Source organism: Carassius auratus, chromosome 32, assembly GCF_003368295.1.
Source record: "Carassius auratus strain Wakin chromosome 32, ASM336829v1, whole genome shotgun sequence".
NCBI lineage: Eukaryota > Metazoa > Chordata > Actinopteri > Cypriniformes > Cyprinidae > Carassius > Carassius auratus.
Genome location: NC_039274.1, coordinates 31581248 through 31608111, shown reverse-complemented (window position 1 = coordinate 31608111; position 26864 = coordinate 31581248). Strand labels below are relative to the sequence as shown.

At 37.3% G+C, this 26864-nt stretch overlaps 2 protein-coding genes across 3 annotated transcripts; one reads left to right on the top strand and one right to left on the bottom strand.

The window, feature by feature from the left end:
• Window positions 1-3489: 3489 nt before the first annotated feature.
• Window positions 3490-10324, bottom strand: LOC113052144 (uncharacterized). The gene is made up of 5 exons (XM_026216495.1): window positions 10249-10324; window positions 10000-10093; window positions 8515-8592; window positions 6700-8277; window positions 3490-4105 (listed from the first exon to the last, which is right to left on the bottom strand). The coding sequence occupies exons 3-5, from the start codon at window positions 8590-8592 to the stop codon at window positions 3932-3934; spliced, it is 1830 nt and encodes a 609-aa protein (XP_026072280.1). The 5' UTR covers window positions 10000-10093; window positions 10249-10324; the 3' UTR covers window positions 3490-3931.
• A 102-nt stretch (window positions 10325-10426) lies between these two features.
• Window positions 10427-20449, top strand: LOC113052146 (G2/mitotic-specific cyclin-B3-like). Of its 2 annotated transcripts, XM_026216496.1 has the most exons (13): window positions 10427-10581; window positions 10832-10936; window positions 11068-11148; window positions 11235-11288; window positions 11751-11851; window positions 11968-12085; window positions 12260-12358; window positions 12443-12535; window positions 12649-12786; window positions 13453-13608; window positions 16673-16822; window positions 17438-17568; window positions 19967-20449. In XM_026216496.1, the coding sequence occupies exons 2-13, from the start codon at window positions 10862-10864 to the stop codon at window positions 20031-20033; spliced, it is 1263 nt and encodes a 420-aa protein (XP_026072281.1). In that variant the 5' UTR covers window positions 10427-10581; window positions 10832-10861; the 3' UTR covers window positions 20034-20449. The 2 variants fall into 2 exon arrangements, with proteins under 2 accessions (XP_026072281.1, XP_026072282.1); XM_026216497.1 differs by lacking the exon at window positions 11235-11288 and having other exon boundaries at window positions 10428-10581; window positions 19967-20033.
• The last annotated feature ends 6415 nt before the right edge of the window (window positions 20450-26864 follow it).

Here is a 26864-nt window from a genome sequence, read left to right as displayed (position 1 = left end):
AGAACTTATTTATATAGTCCTTAAAATGAATATTAGACATATCCGGATTTGAAACATGCAGATGCATGTAGATTATTAGATATTAACAAACTGAATTGCTGGTGGGCTATTTGTGTGACTGAGCAGAACAAGATAACAAATGCAGACCTGGTTTGATGACCTTTACTTACTAAACAGAGCCTTGTTTTTGTAAAGGTAAAATATCTTAAGTGGGAAAAAAAGGAAAAAGAAAAAGAAAGATGACTGTTCTGTTCTATGTACATCTGACTAAAAGAACTGAAGATGAAAGACTTTGAGTATATCTAATAAATTGCATTTATCACTTGCACTCTTCTGCTGTCTTGAGCAATCAATTTGTCTTGAGATAAACGGTCCACGATAAAACTGAAGGGACATGAAACTTCACTCCTCTCAACAGACTGTAAATATATCTGCAGTCTTTGTCTGTTTTAGCCATAAACAGCAGGAGACGAGCATCGTCTGTGAGCCGGAGCGTATGTTTGTCTATTTTAGCATCTAGTGGAGACGGCAGATGTCTGATGTCAGATGTTCAGTTGGTCGAGGCCTATGGTCAGCTGGAGAAACCAACCAGACTGATGCTCTCACCTTGTCCGCAGATCATCTCTGGTCTCTGCTGTGGAAGTGCAGTGAAAGGGGTGAGCAGTTAAATATATATATATGAGACAACTCCTCATGGATGGATATCTCATGCCTGCTACTGAGGGTATTTAGTGCTGGTTGCATAATGCTTAGAGTAGTCTTAAAATTAAGTCATCTCATTTTTTGTCTTTAAGACTGGTCATAACTTTGTATAGTAAAAAGGTAGTCTGGTCTTATTTGAATTGGTCATCTCTACAGCCCCTGAGCTGTAGAGATGAGATACAAATCACAGTACATCAAGGCAACTGCAGTTTTCTGAAATGTTATATTTAAGTATGCAAACAAGACCCAGGCCCGTCATGACAAGGCAGGCAAACCAAGCAATTGCTTGGGGCCCCGAGCTGGCCTGGGGCCCCAAGACAACGACTGGTTAAGAATAAAATGCAACGACACTGTGTGAGCGCCCCTTTGATCTTCAATACAGTAACGTGTAATGACACTGTTATCGGGATACCCCTCAAGGGGCCCCTCTCAGTTGTCGCTGACAGCAGCCAGCCAACCACGTGATCTCACGTGATGGACTAATATTTGTAAATATTAAGCCGGAACAGTCTATTTATATATGAATCCTGCATGTTCTGTGTGTCTCTGTTAATGAATGGAGCAGAAGCGCGACTTCCTTTATTAACACACACTGAAGCGCGCGTGATGCTCGCGGTAATTTCAGCATCTGCTGTCTCACTAAATAAGGACGTGAACACATGAACAACATCTCCAGAACTGCTCTGACAGTCACTTCATGAGCATTTCTTTTACTGTCTATGGCATTTGACCGTTTGATTTGAGTAAAACTAACGTCACATCACATACACAGAACTGTAAATGTATGTCAACCCGTCAAAATAAAAGTGCCGTTTTAGACAAGTATTTGCCAGAGATGTATTACTATTGTTCAGCAGAATGTACATAGCCTACTACTAAAAAAAATCTAAAGTTTTTTTTTTTTAAGGTTTAATCACACAAAATTTCTTCCATGTTTTATTTTTAATAGTAAATCCCCATTGTTTACCAAAAAGCTAAGTTTGCTTAATTTTCAATAATTAAAATATAAATTAAATTAATGTTTTGTATTTAATGTTAAATGTGCATCTTAGAAAATGCTTTATTTAAAACCCCAAATTAATGGCACTTAAATGCATTTAATTCATCTGTCAACTTTATTGTCATTGTTCACAGTACAAGTACAGACAGAGAAACAATGGATAATAATTAAATGTTTATTTTTGATGTATGCATTGCGTTCTATGCATTTAAAAATAAATTCTAAAAAAGGAAACTTAGTTCATTTTAAGAGACCCAGGAGTCTTATTTTCTCTTGCATAATTAATATTAATAAGCAAAAACACATTTTATCCGATTACTCGATTAATCAATGGAATTTTTGGTAGAATACTCGATTACTAATAAATTTGATAGCTACATCCCTAGATGAAAGTGGCATAGCAAATAGCATGCTATACTATTCCACCGTGACCTTAATTAAACCAAGCAAATTATATACGAACAAACCCCTCTTTAAATTACTTCATAAAACGTCATTATATATAATATAAAAGTTATTTGGATTTTTCCTCTTCACTAGTCTGAAAGAAGACATGTTATGGAAGCAAAATCACCCCAAAATCTTAAAACAGAAAGTCAATGGGATTTTAAAAAAAGAAAAAGAAAAGAAAAGAAAAAACAGGTCAATAAATATGGACAAAAACACCTTTGAGCCAATTTTCAGAAAATTGTCTTCTTCTTTTTTCATTTACAGATGTTTTTTTCAGTTTATTTCATTCATTTATTAGTTAACTATCCCTTTAATTTTTATTATTATTATTTTTTTTTTTAGTTAACTATCCCTTTAATATAGTGTGAGACATCGGATCATATTACGAACTGCAGATCACAGAGAAAAAGTCATGTTTTGCACACAATGGGCCTGCAAAGAGCACAATGTGAAAATTCTTTAAAAACCTGAAACACGTCCCTATTCTCTAGAGCAAACATGTTCAATGTATTGTACTCATTTGAATTTATTTAGTGTTTTATGCAATTCTCCATCAGCTCCTTTGATCTTATAAATACAAGGCTTGTTCGCCATCCCTGTTGACTTAAGTCGCGCCACTTCAGTGCTTCACTAGGCTTGAATGATAGGAATAGAGAATATATGAGTACATGAAGTCTATGAGGCCTGTTTAGTGTATGGAATTCCTTTACATGTGTCTGGCTCTCATTGTAGAAAATAAATCGATGTATCATAGCTTGGGGAAAAGGGTGGGAGGAGGGGGTGTTAGGAGATTTTCCAGAACCCCCATGATCCATTTGACCATATATGTGTTCGCTCTGTTGCAATCATTTCTTCCCTTCACTCTCTTCCCCACTCCCTTTTTCTGCTATCTTTTTTTCCTTATGCACGTTTTTTTCTTTTTTCACCGTCTCTCATTTTTGGCAGTGATGGTTCCTCAGACATCAGGACAAACACTTCTCCAGATGCATATATGGGGGCTGGACTGAAAGCCACTGTGTCTTCACTGACACTGCAGCTGTGAAGTCAGTCCCCCTTGTGTATGAGAATATGCATGTGAGTGTGCGGGAGAGAGCATGTCTGGGAGACTGATAGAGCGAGACAGAGGGTCACAGAATGAGTATGTGTGATTTTGTGTGTGTATATCCCTGATTTTCAAGCTGTGGTCGCCGCCAAGAGCGGGAGTAAATGGGATGCAGGTTTTTGTTAAAGCACATTCCTGCCATGTTAGGGATCACTGCTTGGGGAGTATTAATGGGATGCCGAAAATGGGATGCAGCTCCATCATAAAACAGCTTTAAAACATCATTCACTGTTGATCATTTTCAGTCACACTTTATTATAGGCTCTGACATATTTTTGAAAAATAACAACACGGATCATACAGAATACAGGATCTTTGGTCAAGAATGTGTCAGTGTGTTTTGGATGGTATAGTAACTTCCAAAGTTGATATGCACTGTAGTCAGATTTACGCTTACCTTATAACGGCTGCGGTCTGAGCACTTGGACTGGGAGAGCAGAGCTCATATAAACAGACAGCGTGCATGCAGCTGCTTCGTCTTTAAAGGCTCATTTTCAATGGCTCAGAGTGAAATTGATTATGATTTCTTCTACTTTGTAATGACATTGTGTCCTTTTATTAATGTTTGAGATGTGAACGATTGTGTGGATGAAGATTAATGTAAGGCATTTTCTGCCTTTGTTTCAGGGGATGCTGCATGGATCATTGACCAGTTCTGCAAGGGTAAGGCCTCAAGATCAGTTTAAACACACATTGTCAATCAGGTGCTGCAGATGCTCCAGGAGAGAATCGGAGCTCTTATAGTGCCCTCCGCTGGTCTCTTGCTGCATGTCACAAAACTCCTCGAGAGACACCATCAAAGCACCCACCGTCCAACCATTCAGACGGGCACTCCGAGAGAGTCTGCAAAGCTACAGGGAAATAATAAAAAGTAATACAATTATTCTATGATAGAAATGATAGAAATCATTGTGAGGACTTCTAATGAAACCGATTGGCTCTTTCAAAGCAATTCAGCTAGTATGGGTAGGTAGTATGATGAATGCCATGTAATTCAATAGTTTGAGATTATTACAAAAGTATAAGGTATAAACTCAAACCTATTGTGTTAGATGGCGACCAGGACTGTTGTAAAATGAGATGTAGAACTGTCAGTTTAACCACTTGGAAATGATTAAAAATGATTTACAGGACAAAAATCTTTTTTGATTTGTGAATATGTTTCCATGTTTACTTCTACTGGAATCTCAATACAAACATTTTTAATTATGATGCAGTCGTTACGGACATGTTTCTATTTTATTTATTAAATCATTTTGTTTTGTGATAAAATGTTTCCTTTTTATTGTTATTATAATTATAATTCTCAAAAGTTGTATAAACTCAAAGCTGATGTCTCAGACAACAACTGGAATAATTGTAAAACTGGGTGAGTTGAAACACTGGGTTAGTTTAACCACATATATACAAATGTCAGGATGAAAAATCAGTTCTGGAATTTGGTTTGCCCATTTACTTTTACTGAAACCACACTCCAAACAAATCTTAATTCTTAGCCAATATTTTATGTTTTTTTGTTATTGTTTTAGGATGAAATGTTTCCTTCCTTTTTTCCTCTTTTAAATTAAAATGCTTAAAACTATTGATTGGACTTTGCTATAAAAATATTGATGGATTTCCAGTATAAATGCTTGCACAAATGTAACCTGATGTCAATGTCCTAGGCAACCTATGAGATACCTTACAGCTCACCTCAAAAAAACAGCATTAAAGACCACACCAAGAATAACTGTTTCAATAATCATTCAAATTCTATGAGAATGGAGAAATTCCACACCATAGCTAAAGGCCTGTTCTTACCAAGAATGTTTACTATATTAACATACATACCAATAGACGCTAACATCCTTATGTTTATTATAAGCATGCGCTGCAGCAATGTCATCTGCTGCTTTAAATGCTTGAGCTTGTTAAAACCGGGTGGATTCTGATTGGCTGTCAATTGTTTTCATCACTCTTGAGCTGCAAAAATTCTGAGAGTCATTCTGATATTGTTCTTCTGTGTCATTATCATTATAGCTGTAGTGTGGACTTCATTATTCTCATAGCATTTGAATGATTATTAAAACTTTATACTAATTGTTTTACAGTGTTGGGTGTAACGCGTTACAAAGTAACGCGTTACTGTAATAATATTACTTTTTTCAGTAACTAGTAGTGTAAGGCATTACTCGTCTGAAAATGGTAATATTATTACAGTTTTCCCAAGCTAGTTACTTGCGTTACATTTGCCAGTAGCACCTTCATCACACACAAGGCACACAACACAGAGAACAGAAGGGAAGGGAAGGAGGGCGTGAATGGAACAGTGATTGGTCTGGGTTTTGCACGAGGTATCATTTACCATCACTGATTGGTCGACAGCCGGCAGCAGAGCGGCACGCTCAGACAGATGGGGAAAAATGGAAGCGTCAACAATGGCAAGCTCTTTTTCAGAGGAAGGTTCCCAGCAACAGAAAGCTAGTTTCGACGGGTGGAGATTCAGTAATTATTTTGTAGGAGTGCTCCGATCACGATCGGCCGCTCGTTAATGCGCATCTCAGTAAAGCCGGTTCTCTAATCAGCGGTTTATTCCATCAGGTGCCTGAACCATATGTTCATACAACCGTGCCAATAAACGCTGAAAATGAACGTGGATTTGCGCATCTTCTCAGTTAATAACGGCTCTGTGTAGTAACAGCTGCTCTATGTGAAATCACGCACCTGATGGAATTAACCGCTGATTAGAGAACAGGTGTACTGACGAGCAGTAATATTAGTGAGTTGTGTAAACAGTGATTTATGTGACTTCAATTATTTCTTATTAAACTGAAATCGAAAAGTAAAAAGTATTTTTTGGAAAAACCACATCCTGGTGTTAGTCTTCATATGCTGCTGAATAGTGTTAACACGGATATAGAAAAATAAGGAGTGCAAGAGATTGATCCCTAATGTCAGTTTATTTTTAATTAATAATACAGTAGTTCGGTTCCCTTTACATCTTTAACTACCCGTTAATTTATCAATTGAATGGGTGACCTATCCTCATTAATAGAGCAAACATTTGCCCCCCCCCCTGAGAGAATTGGCAGGAGCCGCCACTGATAAAGACCCTAAAGAACACTCCTCCTTTGTATGTTCTCCCTCCATCTGATGCATCTCAGGCAATCATAGAGTAATTAAGAAAAAAAGATGTAACTAGTAATATAACTAGTAATATAACTAGTTACTTTCTCCAGGGAGTAATAAAGTAAAGTAAGGCATTACTATTTTTGAGAGTAATATGTAATATGTAATATATTACTTTTTTGAGTAACTAGCCCCAACACTGTTGTTTTAATTATTGTCCTTGCTGTGAACATCCTTCAGACATTAAAGCAAACCGTGTTACAACCAGCCACATTTTCCTCTATTATAGAGGCAATATAAAATTCAGTCTGTGGAAACTGTAATATTCTTTATGTACCTTTTGCTGAAAGCTTTTGTCTGGTAGATCAAACTGAAGTGCTTTGGTTCCTTTCTGAGAGGCTGCGGCCCAGAGTAGAGCACATTGCAGTTCCTGGACAACACTTTCCCCAGGACACATCTTGATTACCCATGGTGTAATGTCTTTCTCTGGGCCAAGTTCTGCTCCCTGAGATTGCTTATAGTTAAACAGTAAGCTGGAAGCTTCACACACAGAGTGCTGAAGCACGTCTTCTGCAAAGTTGTTGGCAAATGTGTGTATCGATGATTTCACTTTTATGGCGTCATCTGTAATGGGGTTCAGTTTTGATTTATCGCTGCAACATCTGAAGGTTTTGGCTTTGTGGGAGTTGACTGAGTCTTTACACAATGTGTCTGAATATCTTCTTTCTTCCCATGGCTGTGGTTCGACAGCTTGGCCCGAAAGATGTGGCTGGGTTCCATGTTTAAACACACCCTGTCCTAGCTTAGCAAAAGCATGAACCATAGCGTTAATGATTAGCTCACTAGCTAAAACTTTCACCCTGTCTGTTGCAGAGATCATAGCCCTCGTGTCTGTGGCCATGTCTACCTCATACAATGAGTATGATGTTGTTTCCTCCTCCGAAACCCTCCTTTCTCCTCTTGCCATCACCTCTGCTAGAGACGTTGTGACAATTTCACTCGCTAGTTGGTCAGCGATAGCCCACATGCTTTTCACACAACCCTCATCCATTACTTTTCTTATCTCGTTTGTGGTGATAAAATGAAGGATATCCGCAGAAATTTGAGCTGCATAGTCAGTCAGACCGGAAACATCATTTTGGAGCCTGTCATCATCAACTTCTCCATCCTCGCTTTCTTCTAAGCCTTCGTTTCGACAGCACTCCAGTGAAAGTGAGCGCATCAGTCTCACAATGAAGTCAGCGGACAAGTCTGTCATTTGATTCTCCATCCGTGGTTGCATGTGGTCTTTGGGGGTTGATGGAGGGGTTGAAGGAAGGAATTCTTTAGCCAGTCCTCCCTTTAGCTTCCTTGTGAAACTGGCTCGACTCCTTATCATCTCCGGAAGTAAAGGGGTGCTTGGAGGAGTATCAGGGTACTCAACAGAGCCCAGATTAGCCATGCTCTTCAAGGAGTTAGAATATGTGTCATCATATTCCTCCATCTTGTTGTCCGTTTCCATTTCAGTCGTGTTTTTATCATAGTTGTCCCCTGAAGAGCACAGGACAGATGCATTTCCATAAGTCCCCTCCACAACCCCCTGATCATCCGTACTTTTGGATGATGGATCATCACAGTGATAATGCCTCTCCATCTCTTCCAATGCTTTGCAACAGATTTGTAAGGTTAACTCTTCAGCTAGCATCTCAACATCGTCCCCTCTCACTTTGACGGATTCTCTTGGGGTTTTGATCCTGACGGCTGAATCTATAATAGCTTTGGCTGTTGTCTGTGCAAAGTGTAGAATGGGCTCTAAATTCTGCTCTAATGTTACATCCAGCAAATGGCTGTATGTTTCCAGAGTGTGTTGGATTGATGATGGGTTATAAGCAGGTTGTGGGTATGATTCACCATGAATTACCACCTGAGCAGATTCCTGAGAAGGTCATGACAAAAAAGTGAAGACTTGACTTTCAAAAAGTAAGGCTGCTAATACAAGTTATACAGTAAACAATGTATACTTTATCGCTGTTTTTTTTCTATGGTGTTAAATATTTTTAAACTTAATTTAGAAGAGATCGAAAAGTCTCGAGAGTCACGACTGTAAAGTATTTTCTAACAGGCTTTTAATATACTATTGTACTAAATACTATGCTAACATTTCTGTACTTACGTCAGAGTGAGCAGATTGTGAAGTGGTGACTAGATCACACAGTTTAAATGAGCTGCACAGCCAATCCTCATTAATCATCTGGAAAAGAGATTGGACAAGATGTAATTTAGGGTTGGACAATATATTGATCATATACTGTCCATATAGGTTATTCAATATAAAAAAAAGCTACTTTTTAAATCCACAATAAACTTTACTTTGTATCTCAGGACAAGGCTGACAGCAGTTCATTGATATTCCAGTGCAGGGTTTCTTAATGCTCCTGGAGATAAAACACCCTGCATAATTTTCTTCCCACTCTTTCCTAACACACCTGCCAATGATTTTCAAGTGAAATTGAAGGTTGTGATTCTTTGGAGGTTGATTTTCAAGAACATGATTGAGCAATCCTCTTGGGGTACATGGTATTATTCAATTATCGCTGAGGACAGAAGAAGCCCTATTCTCTATTACAATGTGTGAAGGTTTGACTGGTATCTGTTGCACCCCATAAACGCCCTATTTGCTCCATTGAAAGTGTTTGAATAGTATATCCTGAGTACTGAAATTTTGATAAAGGTAACATTAGAATTCAGGAATAAAAATAAGCAAAGGAAAGTACATTTAAAATCAAAACTCTGATATGTGACTAACTAAATTAATCCAAGAACAACGGAAGAAAAGCATGTCTTAAATGAGCAGAAAAAGAACTGAAAACCACAAGTGATCACCAGATGGAGTGCTCTTACAGGAACTAAGTCATGTGACTGACAGGAAAGTATGAGGTTAGATGTTCCAATCTGCATTTTTACAAACTGATACTGACTGATATAAAATGCAACATATGAAGAGAAACAGAAAAGAGGCTTGTGAGGACGTATGTTTAAGATCTGATGAACATCTGATCAGACTAACACTTGTGAAGGATTTTGAGTCAGCAGCAGCGCCCACATATTTATTTAATTTGGCAATGAAAGCAACAACACATGCATAACCTGTTAGCTGCAGTCAGTTCAAGTTAAATTTTAAAAACATTTTAAAAAATTGAAATAAAATGTTCATGTGAAGTGCTGTGGAGGACTTCACCTTGTAAAGTGTTCGGCTGTCTAATCTGTTGTGTATGATTCATAATTATTTGACATTTTCAAAGGAAACATGAAACACTTAGGAAATTTTCTGTTAAACCACTGGGTCCTTGAGTATGAAAGACATCTTACCGGTAATCAGATGTAAACTAATGTATAAAATGGCTGATAATTAGATTTTCATACCCATGTTTTAGAGCACTGACATAAAATTGAATTTATCTTGCACATAATAAATCATTTTCTTTTGCTGAAAGACCAGAGGGCAAAAGGCTTAAACTAGGCTTATTGAACATATTCAAACAAAAAGGGGAAATATAATTTCAAACAAAAACAATCTAAAATAAAAAAGGGAAAATAAATACTGCAGGAAGAAGTAAATAAATTAATTAACTAGTTAATATATATATATATTTCATACCTTGTTGAGGAATATAAGTCAAACTAGTTCGTCTTGATAGACCTGAGTAAGTGAATGATGGGGCCACTGGCAGTTTGCAGACTATGCTGATTTCCTGTGTGAAAGACATGTACTGCGTAAGTGTGCGTGTGGGTGGCTGGGAGGTGTGGCTTCAATGCAAATACAACAGTATAAATAATGTGAAAGGAGTTACGTAACATTATTAAAATTATTTGATCTAATAAGCAGAACTTCGGATGGTGTCAGTACCAAGCACATTCTCTTCAACGTCCGCTTGCTCAATGCTCAAAAGTCAGTGGAACGCGAGCGTTCTTCCTATTGGTTGCTAGGGTGTTTTGAATTTTAAATTCTATTGCCCCGCCCCTTAACATCGGCATCCCAGATCGACGCTGATTGGCCTACAGGGAGTTGCAGCCGTCCAATCAGATCGCCTCGTGTGGTTTCGGACGCATACAAACAGTAGTGTGGTGTCTCTGTTTCAGTCTGAATTGCTTTTCGCTGTACTTTTTGTGAATGTTTGCACACAATCTATTTAAAAATATTTATCTGCTTTAATTAAGGATGTTCAGCGTATGGTGAAAGGTAAGATCGTTTCTGCTATTAGATTTCTCGCAAAACTAAACGAAACAGTCGCATGCATGTTGTTGCTTAACGACCGACTGATTCCTGCAATCAAAACAGTTTCTAGTTAACTTACCGAGTTTTGTTCGAATGTTTAGTAACCTTGTGGAGCAAATCGTATGTGTGTGTGTGTGTCGGATTGAACTGTGCACCACTATAATAGTACATTCGGCTTTTCACTCATTCTTTGTTTACATCACATTTGAAACAGGATATAACTGTAAAGGATCAGAACAACAAGATGCCGTTTTCAAGAGGAAAGAAGCCCACCACCAGTAAAATCCCCAAACTTCACCACAAAGGACTGGAGAACCAGGTAAGTTAACTGTTTTTTTTTTTTTTTTTCATTTACCAGGTAAATGAGATTAGGTCAGATCTGAAAGTGAGTTAGTTTTGCGGGTTTGATTCATTGATCTGATCAATATTGTATTTTCTGTGTTTGAGCAGGATGGCCCTCAGACCAAGCGCTCCTCATCTTCTCCTCAAGGGGCCCCTAAGAAAAGAACTGCTTTTGTGGACATCACAAATGTAAGGGTGCCATTTAAAAAAATATATTATGTGTGTTTTTTGTACACATGCACCACAGTTTTATTGCTTTCGTGTTGCCTGACTAGGCTGTCTATCAGTGTTTTTCGGCCCCTCGGTTTGATTCTGATGGTGTGAAACCAGTAAGTGTTGAATGTCCATCTTGAAACGTTAACCCCACTAACACCAGGAGTTTGCTTGAATGATGCAAATCAACACAGATTTAGCATGTCTCATGAGCTCATTGAAATCCTATTCATGCTCAAGCTGTAAATTACAGATTGTATGGGCTCTTTTTTGGTTGGTCTGGGTTTCCAGGTGAGGTGCTGTCATGTGCAAATTATAATGATGGCTTATTCATCCCTATATTATAATGATCGGCTTATTCGTGGCCGTTGTCTAACACCTCGCATTCATTCTCTCGGTCTCAGATCAAACCGATTTGATTGATATGATTCATGCTCATTTTAACAAATTAAACCCAAGTACAGTGTTGTGTTGTGAAGTTTCTAGGCTGAATTTTGACCTGAAATGTCAACCGTAAAAAAAAAAATATATATATATGTTAGTGAAAAGCCACTCTTAAAATGCACTTTTGTTAAAAGGCACACAAGATTGAGCTAAGCAACCCCATCAAGAAGAAAGATCCTGTCAAGAAGCTGCAAAAGAAGGTCTCAGTACTTTCTAAGAATGATGTCAACTTAAAGTAAGTCATATATTATTGGCTTTGTATCTTTACCCTACTTTACATTGAAATGTTTTAAATGTAATTTGAGATGATTGGCCCAGAATGTGTAGATTGCTTATCTTTTCTTCCCTCAGATCTGTGGACAATTCAGAGGAAAAGTTAGAGGAACTGAAGAATGTGGAGTCAAATATTGAGAAACTGGAAGAATCCTCTTCCAAAGCTCCAATTCCTCCACACCTACTGCCTCCGGAGGTAAGGCCTAGGTCTGCTGGACTGGTGCAATGCTTATTAAGATCAGGAAATTATTACACCATTACAGAATTGGCATGAATGTGGCTATTTGCTGCTGGGCATGTTCTTTAATATTTTGGGGGTAACCCTTTCCTTACAGACTTCAAAAACACCATCATATCATATGTCTTTCAGATCCCACCTGAGTTTGACATCGATTCAGAGCACCTCAGTGACTCTGTGCATGCAGTGGAGTACGCCAAAGATATTTTTGACTACCTCAAGAGCAGAGAGGTTGGTTTAGTAGTGAGTTCATTAATGCTCTTGCAAGCTGAGGAACAGAGAACATTAAGCTAAAGTGTTTACTTGTATTTACAGGAAAAGTTTGTCTTACATGACTACATGCCTGATCAGCAACATCTGAACAACAATATGAGAGCAATTCTGGTGGACTGGCTGGTTGAGGTCCAGGTAAGTGTCAATGTTTGTCATCGTTGTGCTGTTTTGAGAAGTCTGGTAAAACCTTGTTGGTTTTTGGTGGATAAAGCACTGACGTGACTTTATTCTTGCTCTTTACTCTGCAGGAGAATTTCGAGCTGAATCATGAGACTCTGTACCTGGCTGTGAAAATGACGGATCATTATCTGGCTGTGAGCCAGGCCAGACGGGAGTCTTTACAGCTCATTGGTTCCACTGCTATGCTCATCGCTTCTAAATTTGAGGTAAGACATATGCTCTCTCATGATAGCTGAAAGCCATTCTTTTAAACTCGCACTTTTCTGGGCTTAGTCGTAATTATTCAAGGACTTAACCATTCGCTCACTATCTTGCACACACACTTACACAACCTCATAGAAAATGTAGTTACTCGTTAAAAGGGTGCACATAATGTCTAAATCCAGGTTCTTTCAAATCCTATAAAAATTTATAATATTATATTATCCAGAATAATTGATCAGCTCTTTTACTATTTTGATATGCAGGTCTTTTGTTATATATTTGAAGTAAAGTATATTTTTATTATTATTATATAAGCTACAATATGATGCTTATTATCACTCTTGAATGTTGAACTGCGTGAATGCCATCCATTTATCATTTCAGAAAAAATCTAAATTTTTTATTGTATGTTTCTATAAAATTTTGTTTAAAAATGCCTTTTGCCAGTTCGATCAAATAAGTCAAGAAAGTGATATTAAATATCTCCACACTCTCACTACACAAAGAAATTCAAGCTGACACCGCATTGTGGGTTGCAGTAACCGCACAGTGTGCTCTGTATTTTTGGGTACTATGCACAATATACATATTGCATGCTTTAAGAATTATAGTGAGTACTATGTGATTTGTCAGATTTGACCCATCATCTCCCTGGTGTATCCTCACAGGAGCGAGCTCCACCTTGCGTGGATGATTTCCTATATATTTGTGATGATGCCTACAAGCGTTCTCAGCTCATCGCCATGGAAATCTGTATCCTGCAGGCGCTGAACTTTGACATCAATATTCCGGTTCCATACCGCTTCCTTCGTCGCTACGCTAAGGTGAGCGGCAACATATGCCTATACCCTTAAAGGGAAAGTTTACCCAAACATACACAGTCAAAACCAAATTGAATCCTTTAGCTCCTGACGATACATTGATGTGTAAAGACACAAAACGATTGGCCTGTACAAGAAACTGAACAGTATTTATATAGTTTTTTACTTCTGATTCACGCAACGTCTGAACTGTTCGAACTCTCTTGAGTGCGTTCTCAAGCAGGCATGTGAGGAGATGTCGTCGCCATCTTTCTTTATGGTGGATTGCAGACAGGGTGCATTACTGCCACCTATCTCTTAAATGGACCATTGATACTCCTAATTGAGACTGTAGATAGCGTGTCATTAGTCCATCTGAGAGATAGGTGGTGGTAAGTCGATCTGCCATAAAGCAAGAAGAAGATGCCTCACGCGCCTGTTGCTGAGAACACGCACAAGAGAATGTGCTCAGGAGAGTTCTAACAGTTTGGATGTTGTGTGAACCAGAGGCAAAAAAATATAAATACTGTTCAGTTTCTTTCACAGGCCGATAAACACCACATTTTCATTTTTGGGTGAACTGTGGCTGCAACCACTAATCCATAAAATAGATTATTCTCAATAATGAAAATCATTGACAATAATTCTCATTACCTATTAGTCGGGCCTGCCCACAGTGCACATCCAACTTCAGCCGGTCGCGTCAAATTACAACACTGAATAACGCATTTCTATAGACAAAATTGTATAAAAAATAGTGGAGGAAACCAAATGAGCTTCTGCATGAAAAATATGTGATCCAGGCTGCCCAAAACATGAGAAATCTTCAAGTCAAGCTGATGCATTAGTGTAATGTCTTGCCCTGTCAGGTGCTTTGACAGATACGTGTGTACGTCCTCGGCACAAAATAACTTTCAGTTAACGGTCATATCCTTATCTGTAAATGTTACAAATTCACGCAAGCCTTTCTATTTTTGCATAAAGGCCCATCCTGACAGTCTGCGTTAAGTTAAAACGGCGTGGCAGGCCTCTTTTTTGATCCAGAGATTTAAACTATATTGCCTACAAATTTATAAAAACTAATCTATGTAAGGTTTTAAACCAATTTTGTAAGGTTTGTGCCACTGCTGCTCTTAACTAACAGTACTGGTAATTACCAAAATAATTTTTTAGCTTTCTGTGTTGGTTAGTCCTCTAATATGCGTAAGCTCTTTAGTTACAGTAGTAGGTTATTTCTAATGCTATAATTATTGCTGTTATCAATGAAAGAAAGGCAGAAAAAATAGTTGAGTGCTTTATAATGTTTTTTTTTAATTATTATAATTCAGATACACAATTAGTTAAAAAGTACATAAACAGTGGCAGCAAGCATGCAAGCTGTTATCAAAGGCAAAGAAGGCCATTTTTGTTATCATGTGAATAAATACTATTTAGTTGTTTCAATTTGTTATTTGCCCAATAAATGATGGTAACATTTTTAGATGTACATTTTTTTTTGACAAAAATATTTGCGTTTTCTCTATTATGACAGGTGGTTTAATACATTAAGCACTGTATGTTTTCATAGCATTCAGCTGGCACACTTATTGGAAGGACATTGGGCAGAATGTGGAATAATGTTCTTTTGTCAATAAAAAAATCTCTACTTTTTTTTTTTTATCGAGTAATCGAAAAAATAATCAGCCAACTAACTAATCAATTATCAAAATAATCGTTAGTTGCAGCCCTATGGTGAACTATCCCTTTAAGAGACAGGTGAAACTCCTTTGGAGTCAGCTGACACACACCAGGATTAAGGTCAAGTGTGTGTGTGTGTGTGTGTTTGTCAAAGTCAGAAAGAAAGACCATGCAGGGTAGCATGATTTTAATTTCTTTGTGTTTGTCAGGTGTGACCTGTTTGTTTCCTGTGTGTGTGTGTGTGTGTGTGTGTGTGTGTGTGTGTGTATGACCAGCTCTCACTGGTTGTTGCCACTTGCTTTTGACTTTTTTTTTTTTTTACTTTTCTTGACTATTTACTGATATAAGTTGTAAAATTTATAATTAGTAGGTAAACTAACTGAGGGATAGTTTACCTAATTTTTCTCATCCTCATATGAAATGTTCTACACTGCCATTCAAAACTTTGAGGTCAGTTTAAGATGATTTTTTTTAAACAAATACTTTTGTTCAGCAAGAATGCATTCAGTTGTTCAAAAGTGACAGTAAAGATTTTTATTATGTTACAAAAGATTTATTTCCATTCTTTAAAGAATTGAGAAAAAAAAATTGATAATAAGAAATGTTTCTTGTGCAGCAAATCAGCTTGATTTCTGAAATGTGACTGGAGTAGACATAATGCTGCTGAAATTTAAGCTTTGCCATGACAGGAATAAATGACATTTTAAAATATATTCAAATAGAAAATTTTGAATAATAATATTTCTCAATATTACTATTTTAATGTATTTTAATGTACAAATGAGTGCAGCCTTTATTGAGCATAAGTCTTCTTTCAAAAGCATTAAAAGTCCTACAGACTTCAAACATTATAATGCTTGTGTATATAAGAACTTTTGAACAATCTTTGTGCAAGTATTTTCCTTAGTTTCTATTTCATAGTGACCTTGTCTGTTAAGCTCCAAAATCATTATTCATTTTTAAGCTTAACAGCAATAGTCAGTCACTATGATTTGTATAAGAGCAGTCTAAAGACTCTTCTAAATATTGTCCTTTTGTGCACAAAAAATAGCAGCACTCTGCTTTAGAACAATGAGAGGATTAAGAAATAATGACAGATTAACTATTCCTTCAAGAGTAGAACATTCAGGAATCAAGAGAATCAAACTTTACATTTCAGATATTTACATTAAAATGCTTTCCTGCTATGGCTTACTGAAGCACTTCCTTTAGTAATTGTGAGCTGACACAATTGGCATTGCTACTGACTTTGTATTTGTGTGTGTGTGTGTGTGTGTGTGTTGTAAGTGAATAAAATGTATAAAGCTTGACTTCTCCTCTCTGCAATTTGTCAGTGTATGGATGCTCTTTCTGGCTTGTGTGTGTGTGTGTGTGTGTGTGTGATGATTAATTGTCTCTCATCTCCCGGCAGTGTGTGAATGCAGGTATGGACACACTGACTCTGGCGCGCTTTATTTGTGAGCTGAGCTTGCTAGAGATGGATTTTGTGCCCATACGAGCGTCTTTGCTCGCCTCTGCCTGTCTGCTCATCGCTCTGGTTACGAAGGATCTGGGAGGATGGGTATGTGTTTACATTTATGCTTTTATAATGTATGCACAAGCACAGAGCTCATGAATTATACCATTTATTTTCACAAAATGCCACCATTCCGTGTTTGACACTTTCACAATGAGTTCATCATGCCTGTGTGCTATGGTTTGAATGAGCTAAAGATGACGACAACTCTGATGGCCTGGTAACTGCTCATTATGGATGCTAATTCTGTCTCTATGCAAACACACGCACATTCACACTCAAACTAAATAGTGGGTTGGTTCGTCCTTTAAGACCGTGATAAAGGTATTTTGGTTAATTAAAGTGAAGCTGGACTTTAAGTGGTTTGTGTCCAGTGTGGTTCTACGGACAGGTCATTGATAAAGAAGTTCAATTACCTTGAAGTAACAACGAACAGACGCTTACGCATTCATTTACAGTTTCCATCATATCCTCAGATTATTGACAGCTTGAGGGCATTTTCTTCTAGCACCATGAAATATTTGGCAGACGTATTAAGGTCTCACTTCCGTTACGTAACACTCAGACTCGTCCAAGCTTCACAGATATCTGGCTGCACTTCACAATTGCAGTTCAATGTTTGAGTAAAGGTTCTGACTGATGTTCAACTTCTGTTTCCAGACACAGTGTTTGCAGTTCCACTCTGGATACAGTGTGGAGGATCTGGCACCTGTGGTCAGAAAACTTCATGATATGCTCATCGCCCCGCAGGACAGTAAACTCGCTGTCGTCAGGAGCAAATATGCACACAAGTAAGTCATCAATGCAGTTTAAATTGTGTATTTTAAACCAGAATAGTAGGTTCTTTGTGTCTACGTTTGCTCTCCGCTATTATCTCAGTATTATTAGGTATCTGGGATAACTCTGCAATACTAAAGTAAGTAAAAACTGTGGTAAACAAGAACTGAAAAGGTCTAAAACTTAATGATTTTTATCTTTTAACTTAGATTTTTAGTTAGCTTAATGCAGTACACGTAGCAAGGTTTTTTAAATGATATAACAAATAAAAAGAAAATTGATAGAATAGAAAAATAATAGAGAATATTTAGCTTTTGTTAATTGTGATAATAAAAGAAAAATATTGATAAAACAACGAAAAAAAAATTCTAAATACAAGAAGTGTAAAAAGCTAGTGTCTTTTTTTTTTTTTTAAGATTGGAAATTAGAAAAGAGAGTGTTATAGTTAGAGGGTAAAATAAAAATGGAAGAGATGTATTTTTAGCTGATTCTTGACCATGGATAAGGATTCCCTGGATTGAGTTGGGCATGTCATTCCACGAGGGAACATTTAATTTAAAAGTCCGTAAAAGTTATTTTATGCTTCTTTAGGATGGCACAATCAAGTGATGTTCACTTGGTGAACGCAAGCTTCTAGAGGGCACACAAGTCTAAGTAATGAAATTAGGTAAAGGGGTGCAGAGCCAGTGGTAGCTTTGTAGGCAAACATCAATGCCTTGAATTTTATGCGAGCAGCTATTGGAAGCCAGTGCAAATTGATAAACAGAGGTGTGACATGCATTCTTTTTGGCTCATTAAAAATTAATCTTGCTACCGCCTTCTGGATTAATTGTAATGGATTGTACAAATGGTTGGAAGAGCTGCCAAGAGGGCATTGCAATAGTCCAGCTTGGACAGAGCAAGAGCTTGAACAAGGAGTTGGGAAACATGTTCCAAAAGAAAGGGACTGATCTTCTTTATGTTGAATAAAGCAAATCTGCAGGACCGGACAGTTTTAGCAATGTGTTCTAAGAAAGTAAGTAGTTTCTGTCTGTTATTGAAAGAGTTATGGTTGATGTGCCTAACTCGATGCTGAAATTGTGATGAAACGATAGGTTTGCTGGAATCACAAGCATTTCTGTATTGGCAAGGTTGAGTTGATGGTGATGGTCCTTTATCCAGCAAGAAATGTCTGTTAGACAAGCTGATATGCGAGCAGCTATCGTCAGATCATCAGGATGGCATGAAAGGTAGAGTTGAGTGTCATCAGCAATGCAGTGGTATGAAAAGCCAAGTTTCTAAATGACAGAATCTAATGATACCATATAGACAGAGAAGAGAAGTGGTCCAAGAACTGAGCCCTGAGGCACCCCAGTAGTTGGATGTCATGACTTGGACACCTCACCTCTTCAAAATACTTTGAAGGACCTATCTGATAGGTAAGACTCAAACCACTGGAGTGCGGTTCCTCTGATGCCCTTTGCCAATAGGGTTGACAGGAGGATCTGGTGGTTAACCATGTCAAAAGCATCGGACTGGTCCAGCAAGAAAAGTATTGAAGATTTTGAATCCGCTCTTGCCAGTCTTAGGGCTTCAACAAGGCAGTCTTGGTTGAATGTCCACTTCTGAAACCAGACTGGTTGTTGTCGAGGAGGTTGTTCTGTCTGAGAAAGGCACTTGGATGAACACAGCTCATTCAAGTGTTTTTGCAATGAAAGGAAGAAGGGAAATTATCTGTAGTTCTATAAAAGAGATGGGTTAAATGATACTGTCTAAATGTTGAGGAAAAAACACCACAGTGTAGAGATATGCTAATGATGTGAGTGAGTGCAGGTACAACTGCAGGAGAAATGCCTTGAAGGAGATGAGATGGAATAGGATTTAGCGGACAAGTAGTAGGATGATTAGAAAGGATGAGTTTGGAGACTTCTGCATCAGTGAGTGGAGCAGAATGTATAATGAGCACTCTTAGTATCAAAAGATGCTAACAGTTTAGGGGAGGGATGCAAAGATGAAAACATAGCAGATAGCCAGGAGGGTGAGAGGGTGAGTAGTTTGTTGAAAGATGACATGTAAAGGGGTATGTGTTGTGTAAGGAACCATGTTCAGGTTCATAGTGAGGAGGAAGGGATCCGAGGTGTGCAGTGCAGTAACCAGTACATGATCAGTGGACCAGTGAGGAGTTATATATAAAAAATTCTAATCGCCCCAAAATTCTAAACCTCAACGTTCAAAGACATATCTTATCTAAGCCATTCAAATAAACTTTGACTTACAGATTTTTGCTGGGTGTCCTTATGCATGTTTATATATATGTGTGTGTGTATATGTATGTTTGATTTGTTCATATTTAAATAGTTCAGATTGTGGCATTTTATTATGTCCAAGCTATTTATGTATTATTCAATTTATTTTTTATTTATTTTTTTACAGGGTTTTCTTTGAAGTTGCGTTGATCCCCACGGTGAGTCTGGAAACATTGGAGGGGTTTTTGAAATAACCTGAAAAAATACATGTAAAGTTTAGAAAACTGTAAATTATATTTAATGATTTATTTGAATATTTTGGTTGATTGATTTTGATTGAAGTGTTGACTCTGTAAATAGACGTTATGTATATGCGTGTTTTCCATTGTATGTTTAGTTGTTTTTACCAACCATGTTATTCTTGACCAAAACACTCACCAGTGACCATAGCAGTGTTTCAAAAACTGATAAAAGTACAAACCATTCATCGGTTGAATACATTAGGTCATTAGATTCTGTGGTTATTGAAAGTTGTAACTGAAATGGCATTTTAATGCTAATATATTTTGTCTTTTTCGTACTGCTTTGTATAATTTTCCATATCTGTACGTTTTCTTAATTAATTGAAGTGTATTTTTAAACACTGGTCGATTAAAAAAAGTATTTTGCATATTTGCCTGATTCTTGCATTTACTTGCTATTTGAAATCGATCCCTTTTTAAAATTTAACAAACTTACTAACAATGCTACATCTCAGGTTAACCAGTAGGGGGCAGCGTGATCCCAGATCCTCCTTCACCACATTGATAATGTGTGTCTGCATTCAACTACATGCACTGAATGTCTTTTCAACCACACTCAATCATTGCACCTATAGAAAATAAATAAATAACCTCAATCACACTCAGCCCCAGTGATTATTGAATGTAGGAAACCACTCTTGTTTATCAGAAGAGATTGTCTGGCAGTTCTGATGTCCTAACAGTCTCTGACGTCCATTGGTTGTTTTCGGATGCAGCTTGAGTCACAGCTGTGAGCCAGTCCAATCCATCACAGCCAACCGAGAACAACAAACCTCTCGGAGCGCTTTCTAATGTTTGCTCTTTTTGCTGCATTCTTTTAGTTTCTCTTGTGTGGTTTAGATGTGGATCGAAAGGGGAAAAGACAGACTTTGATTAGCATAAATCTTCTTGACCTGATCATTGGGATGGCAGAATGCTGATTGCTTGTCCTCCAGGCTTTAAAGGCCTCTGTTTCTAATCCTAGTTATTATATTCATTCAACTCATTGACGTTCTGCATTCCGTCCCAGATGGTGTGTTTGGCGGACAGCAAGCAGCCTTTGATCACTGACCGATTGGATCCTGGGCATTGTTTTCTGAGTGCTTCACATGAATGTGAATCCCTAAGTTTGACTGCAGAATTGACATTCAAACCTTGATTTCTCATTAGTGGTGGCACAGAATTATTTTACTGCTAAAGGATACCATTTATAAACTGGACGCTTAAACATTTGTGGATAAATGTCTGTGGTGACTCCATTAATTGGGATAAGCAGGCCAACACATTGATATCTGGCGGAGTAAAAATGGAAGAGACCATCGGTTGAATAATACTTCATCTTTATGCCATATTCTGCCTGTCTAATGCCAGTTCATAAATGTCCTAGACCACATTTCAGTTAAATCAAGAGACAAAGACAGAAGCTTTTCTCTGCCACAGGATAAATGAATAAACAGGGTAATTATGATTTTAATTTAACAAATCTTTCTTTTTTTCAGAATTGTGAGATTGAAACTCAGAATTCTGTGGGGAGAGGTCAGAATTCGGAGATAAACTCGATAAAGTTTATCTCGCTGTTTTCTGACTTTTTTTTTTCAGAACTGTGAGTTTATATCTTGTAATTCTGACTTTTTCAGAATTTTCTATACAAAGAATCAAATCTGTGTTCTTTTTGAGGAGATTAAAAAACATCATTGCTCATGTCCAGACTGACCATTTGGCTTGAGCATATGGGCCCTGCCTCTCAGTTTTTTTCAGTTATGCCAGAAATAAATTATTAGCCAATTTCTACTGCTCACACATGGGTTGAACAGGCCAGCCGTCCAACTGCGACCTTGCAGTAGGTCCATGTGAGTAACCATGTGACAACAAATTAATCCGCGATAAGTGTTCAATAATTCAATACGTGTCTTTCTTCCGTGTGAAATAATCAATATGGTGTATGATTATTTCACACGGAAGAAAGACACACTTATTGAATCGTGACTGCGATTAATTTGTCATCACATGGCTACTTTAAACATCTCCATTTAAGGGGTCATTGGATGCAATTAAAATTTTTCCTTTCTGTTTGGAGTGTGCAAGCTCTTGGTGCATGAAGAAGATCTGTAAAGTTGCAAAGACTAAAGTCTCAACAAAAAAAAAAGACTCTGCCACCCCCCCCTAAAACCGGTCATTCAAATACCGGAGTTTGTTTTGAAGCAGCCGTGTCAGAGAGATGCTGTGTGTTTCTAGGCCAAAGCAAAAGTGCTTTATTTGATCTTCCGAAAGTAGATGCATTTAGGAATCTTTAAGATTACTTACAGCAGAACAGCAGTGCATTTTATGGATGACCATTTCTTAAACCTAGAAGACGAGGTAATTCTGACTTTGCTATGACAATCTGGCGCTTTCTGAATCAGCTACTGGAGGTATGTTTTGTTATTCGTTTAAGTATTTGCTATTGAATGTTCAAATGCGGAGTCTTGTGCATTGTGAGTGTGAGTGTGTGTGTGTGTGTGTGTGTGTGTGTGTGTGCATAAGAGAGAGAGAGAGAGACGTCACACAGTGTAGTCAGCTGTCTTAACCGTCAGTGGCTTGTGTACTGCAAACACATACGAGCTTCATCACTGTGTCTGTCACACCACACTGTTCCCCTTTTGGGCTTGAACTGATGGTAAAATAAGGACATTATTAAGTCACCTTTATTTATTTATATTCTGCTTTAAACAAAATACATTGTGTAAAAGCAACTGAACAACATTCATTAGGAAAACAGTGTGTCAATAATGCAAAATGATAGTTAAAGGCAGTTCATCATTGAATTCAGTTATGTCATCACAGTCATTAACTGTCTTTACATTTATTTGAAAGATGAAACTCACGATTATGGAAAGGGGTGTTACATTTCCAACAAGTGCTTGCAGTGTTCGGCCAATCACAATGCACTCTGTCACATATATGTAACATATTGTTACACCAAATAATGATCTTTTAAAAAGCATCATATGACCCCTTTTTAAGCCTTTAGCCCAAAATAGTGCACATTTAGAAAGATAAATTCATATGTTCACGCCTAATTTATTTATTTATTTATTTTTTAACAGAGGATGATTCTATATTATATTAATGCCCCACTAAATTATGTGACCTGAAGAGTTCTGAGTGCTTTCTCCCATCTCACTGCCATTACACATGCAGAAATATCATTGTCAGACTCTGGTCCATGTGTTTTGCTCCTCTTGTGACTCCATTGCCGTTATATGGTCCTTCATGTTCCTGTCCTTGTGTTAATTGTTTCCAGCCGTGTTAATAAATTTGTTCCCAGGTGTTTCCCATTGGTGTCCGTGTATTTATTGTGTGTTCTGTCTCCAGTTCTTGGTCTGCTGGTATACGTCATTCTGTTCTCCTGATGTCTCCAGTCCTGTAATCCTCAGCTTGCCTTTAATAAAACCCTTTTGATTGATTTACTCCTCGTCTCCTCACTCATTCATTCCATGTTCTGTTTTTACATGCCCAGGAGTTAGCCTGTCACACAAACAAAAGTCCATGGAGTTTTTCCAAATATCGTAAATGTATAAACAATAAACAAGTTACTGAGAAACTTTCAAACACAAAATTCCATTTTGTTCCGAAAAAACAAAACAAAAAACAAAACCCAGAAAAAACACCAGAAGCGTTGCGTCTCCGAGCAACAGTTTAGTTTTTTCCCCCAGCATTTACAAGGACCAGAAAATGATTTGATCAGGATCAGTTCAGTTGCAAAGTTAAATACATTACCTTTTTAAACAAATCAGTTGATTTAATGATTCAAGTCACTCATTAATACAGTCACTTGCTCCCACCAACTGGCAGTTGTAGTTTCATATTTAAAAAAGTAGCTTACAGGGCACTGTGTGTAGGTGCCAAGTCCTGTTGGAAAATTAAATCTGCATCTCTTAGTGGTTCTTGAAGCACCGACTCCAGCTGTAGTCCGCTCTTTGTGAATCTCCCCCACATTTTTGAATGGGTTTTGTTTCACAATCCTCTGTAGGGTGCGGTTGTCTCTATTGCTTGTACACTTTCTTTCTATCACATCTTTTCCTTCCCTTCACCTCTCTATTAATGTGCTTGGACACAGAGCTCTGTGAACAGCCAGCCTCTTTTGCAATGATTTTTAGTGTCTTGCCTCATTATGCCTTATGTCTTTGCCCTCCTTGTGCAAGGTGTCAATGCTCATCTTTTGTCAACTGTCAAGTCAGCAGTCTTCCCCATGATTGTGTAGCCTACAGAACTTGACTGAGAGACCATTTAAAGGCCTTTGCAGATGTTTTGAGTTAATCAGCTGATTAGAGTGTGGCACCAGGTGTCTTCAATATTGAACCATTTCACAATATTCTAATTTTCTGAGATAATGAATTTGGGATTTTCCTTAGTTGTCAGTTATAATCATCAAAATTAAAAGAAATAAACATTTAAAATATATCAGTCTGTGTGTAATGAATGAATATAATATACAAGTTTCACTTTTTGAATGGAATTACTGAAATAAATGGAATTAGTGAAATAAACTTTTTGATGATATTCTAATTATATGACCAGCACCTGTACATTTTTATAATACTAATACATCTCAGTTTTTTTTTTTCAGTGTAATTTCAGGGTTTTGAATTCTCAAATTAGAGAACACATCCTGATTATTGTATTATAATAACTTGTTAATATTACATCTAAATTAGACATGTTGCATATTAATTGTACTGTATATGAACCTCCACGCATATTTAGAATTAGACTTTTGTGTATTTTGTGTAACTCCATAATGTTGTTCTAGGGCATTTGTAGTGTATCTGTAAAGGGCCCAAGCTAACCTCAAGTACAGGGACCCCTGGCCCCTTAGTCCTGCCCTGACCTTGCTAAACCAAACACAATTAACTGTAGTTATTTACAGACATTTTTTTTTCTGATATCTTAATGTATTCTGTGAGAATGACAGAGCGATGTTGTTTGTTAAAACACTGCAATATTAAATAATTGTAATTTTGGTGACATCAAATTATACATAACCTCCAGATTTTTAGCTTGTTTTGAGCCAATTCCTCTTGAATGGCACATCGCTTTTCACCTCATCCACATTCTGTGTGTGACCTGTTTTTTATCTGTAATTAAACAGACGTGCGTTTTTTGAATATTATTTTCCTGTAGTTTTCTTGCACTCACAAATCCATGATCATTTCCACCCAAAATAAATGCATGAGTGTGGAGCCAGATATGCTATGTGGGCCACAAATGCTTCATGGAGCAAAAGCTTTTACCTTACCCAGCTAACTACAATTGAAAATTCATTACAATCAGTTTATGAAAGGCTACGCTCAGCTGCGAACACATGCAGCTCTGATGGGACACATAAACATGGCAGTTACATAATAGCAGGCAGCAGCTGTGTTAGTTAGAGGTGAAAAACATCAAACCAAGACCATGATGACACTGTAGCTGTGCTGCTTACTAATGGGTGTATTATACATGCATAAATCTGTCTAATGGACATGTAAAATACGTGAAAGATGTCTGTGATGTATACCCAACATCATCTGGTCTGCACATCTGTCTCCATGACAATAATTACCAGAGTCAGTGGTCAGGTAGTCTCGCAAAGCCAGACCTTTAGACTGACGGCAGTCTGTCCACGGTCATGACATCTGTTACAGGACTTACAGGCTAATAGATTCACTCATGTCTTGTTTATTTTTTATTCACTGAGAAAAAATGAACTGGGTCCTTAGGCAATTTTATGTTATTTATTTTGCCCTTTTGATCTATTTGAAATATATTTTTTATTTTACTAAAATATTATTATACGGTTTTAAAATATATTATCTGGTTTTGAACAAACTTATGTCAGTTAATTAAAACTAGTCAGCTTGGGCCAGAATGCTTTTGTAAGGACAGTATATTGTTGTTGGTAATTAATGTGGGAAATAGTTGTGTTTACAGTTCTGTTTATTGCTGTTTTGTATTACCATGATGTATATAACAAATGTGCAGCACATAAAACCACATTTAATTTTGTCTGACAACAAAGCATGCAGTACATTAAGTTGGGTGCATTGTGATTGACTATAATTTTTATTTTTTTTTCCAGCTGAAAGGGATTTCAACTAGGGCAGTCAGCTCAAACATGCTGCTCTTTGAAACAGATGTATTAATTTAAGATGTTTCTTTTTTCAAAATCATGGATGCATGATTTTTCTTTTCTTTTTATCTTATTATTTTCATCAACAATACGATTTAATTAAAATAATTTCATCATTCTCCATGCAGAGGCTATTCCCTTTTATCCATGGCACATGCATTTTGATTCTTTACACGTAGGTAATGTTGTCCTGTTACTTGTTTGCATAATTTAAGCATTATAAGGCTTTTTTGTGATAAAGAAATAATAGGAGTGTAAAATTCATTTTAAAACGTACACTGGTTCAAACTGGTGTACTGTAAATGTTTGATTTATGTTTAAGTGTTTGGGACATGGATTTTAATGATGAGACATTTGAAATCAGGCTCTCAAAAATTATATAAGAATTAGGATTTCGATTTTCCATCCAACATACTGGTTATTGGCTTTCAAATATAAAGAATTATCGGTTATCAGCCAAGAATTTCATATCATTGCATCCGTAGCAAAAACATTCCACAATTACACTCTATCTCTCCTCAATCATCAACATTCATACCACACTCTTCTCCAAAAGAAACTCAGAAAATCGGAGAGGGAGCCAGAGCCAGACAGTGAGACTAGGTAATGCTTCTGTTGGAGAACAATCCATATTTGAATGAAACATTCTTATT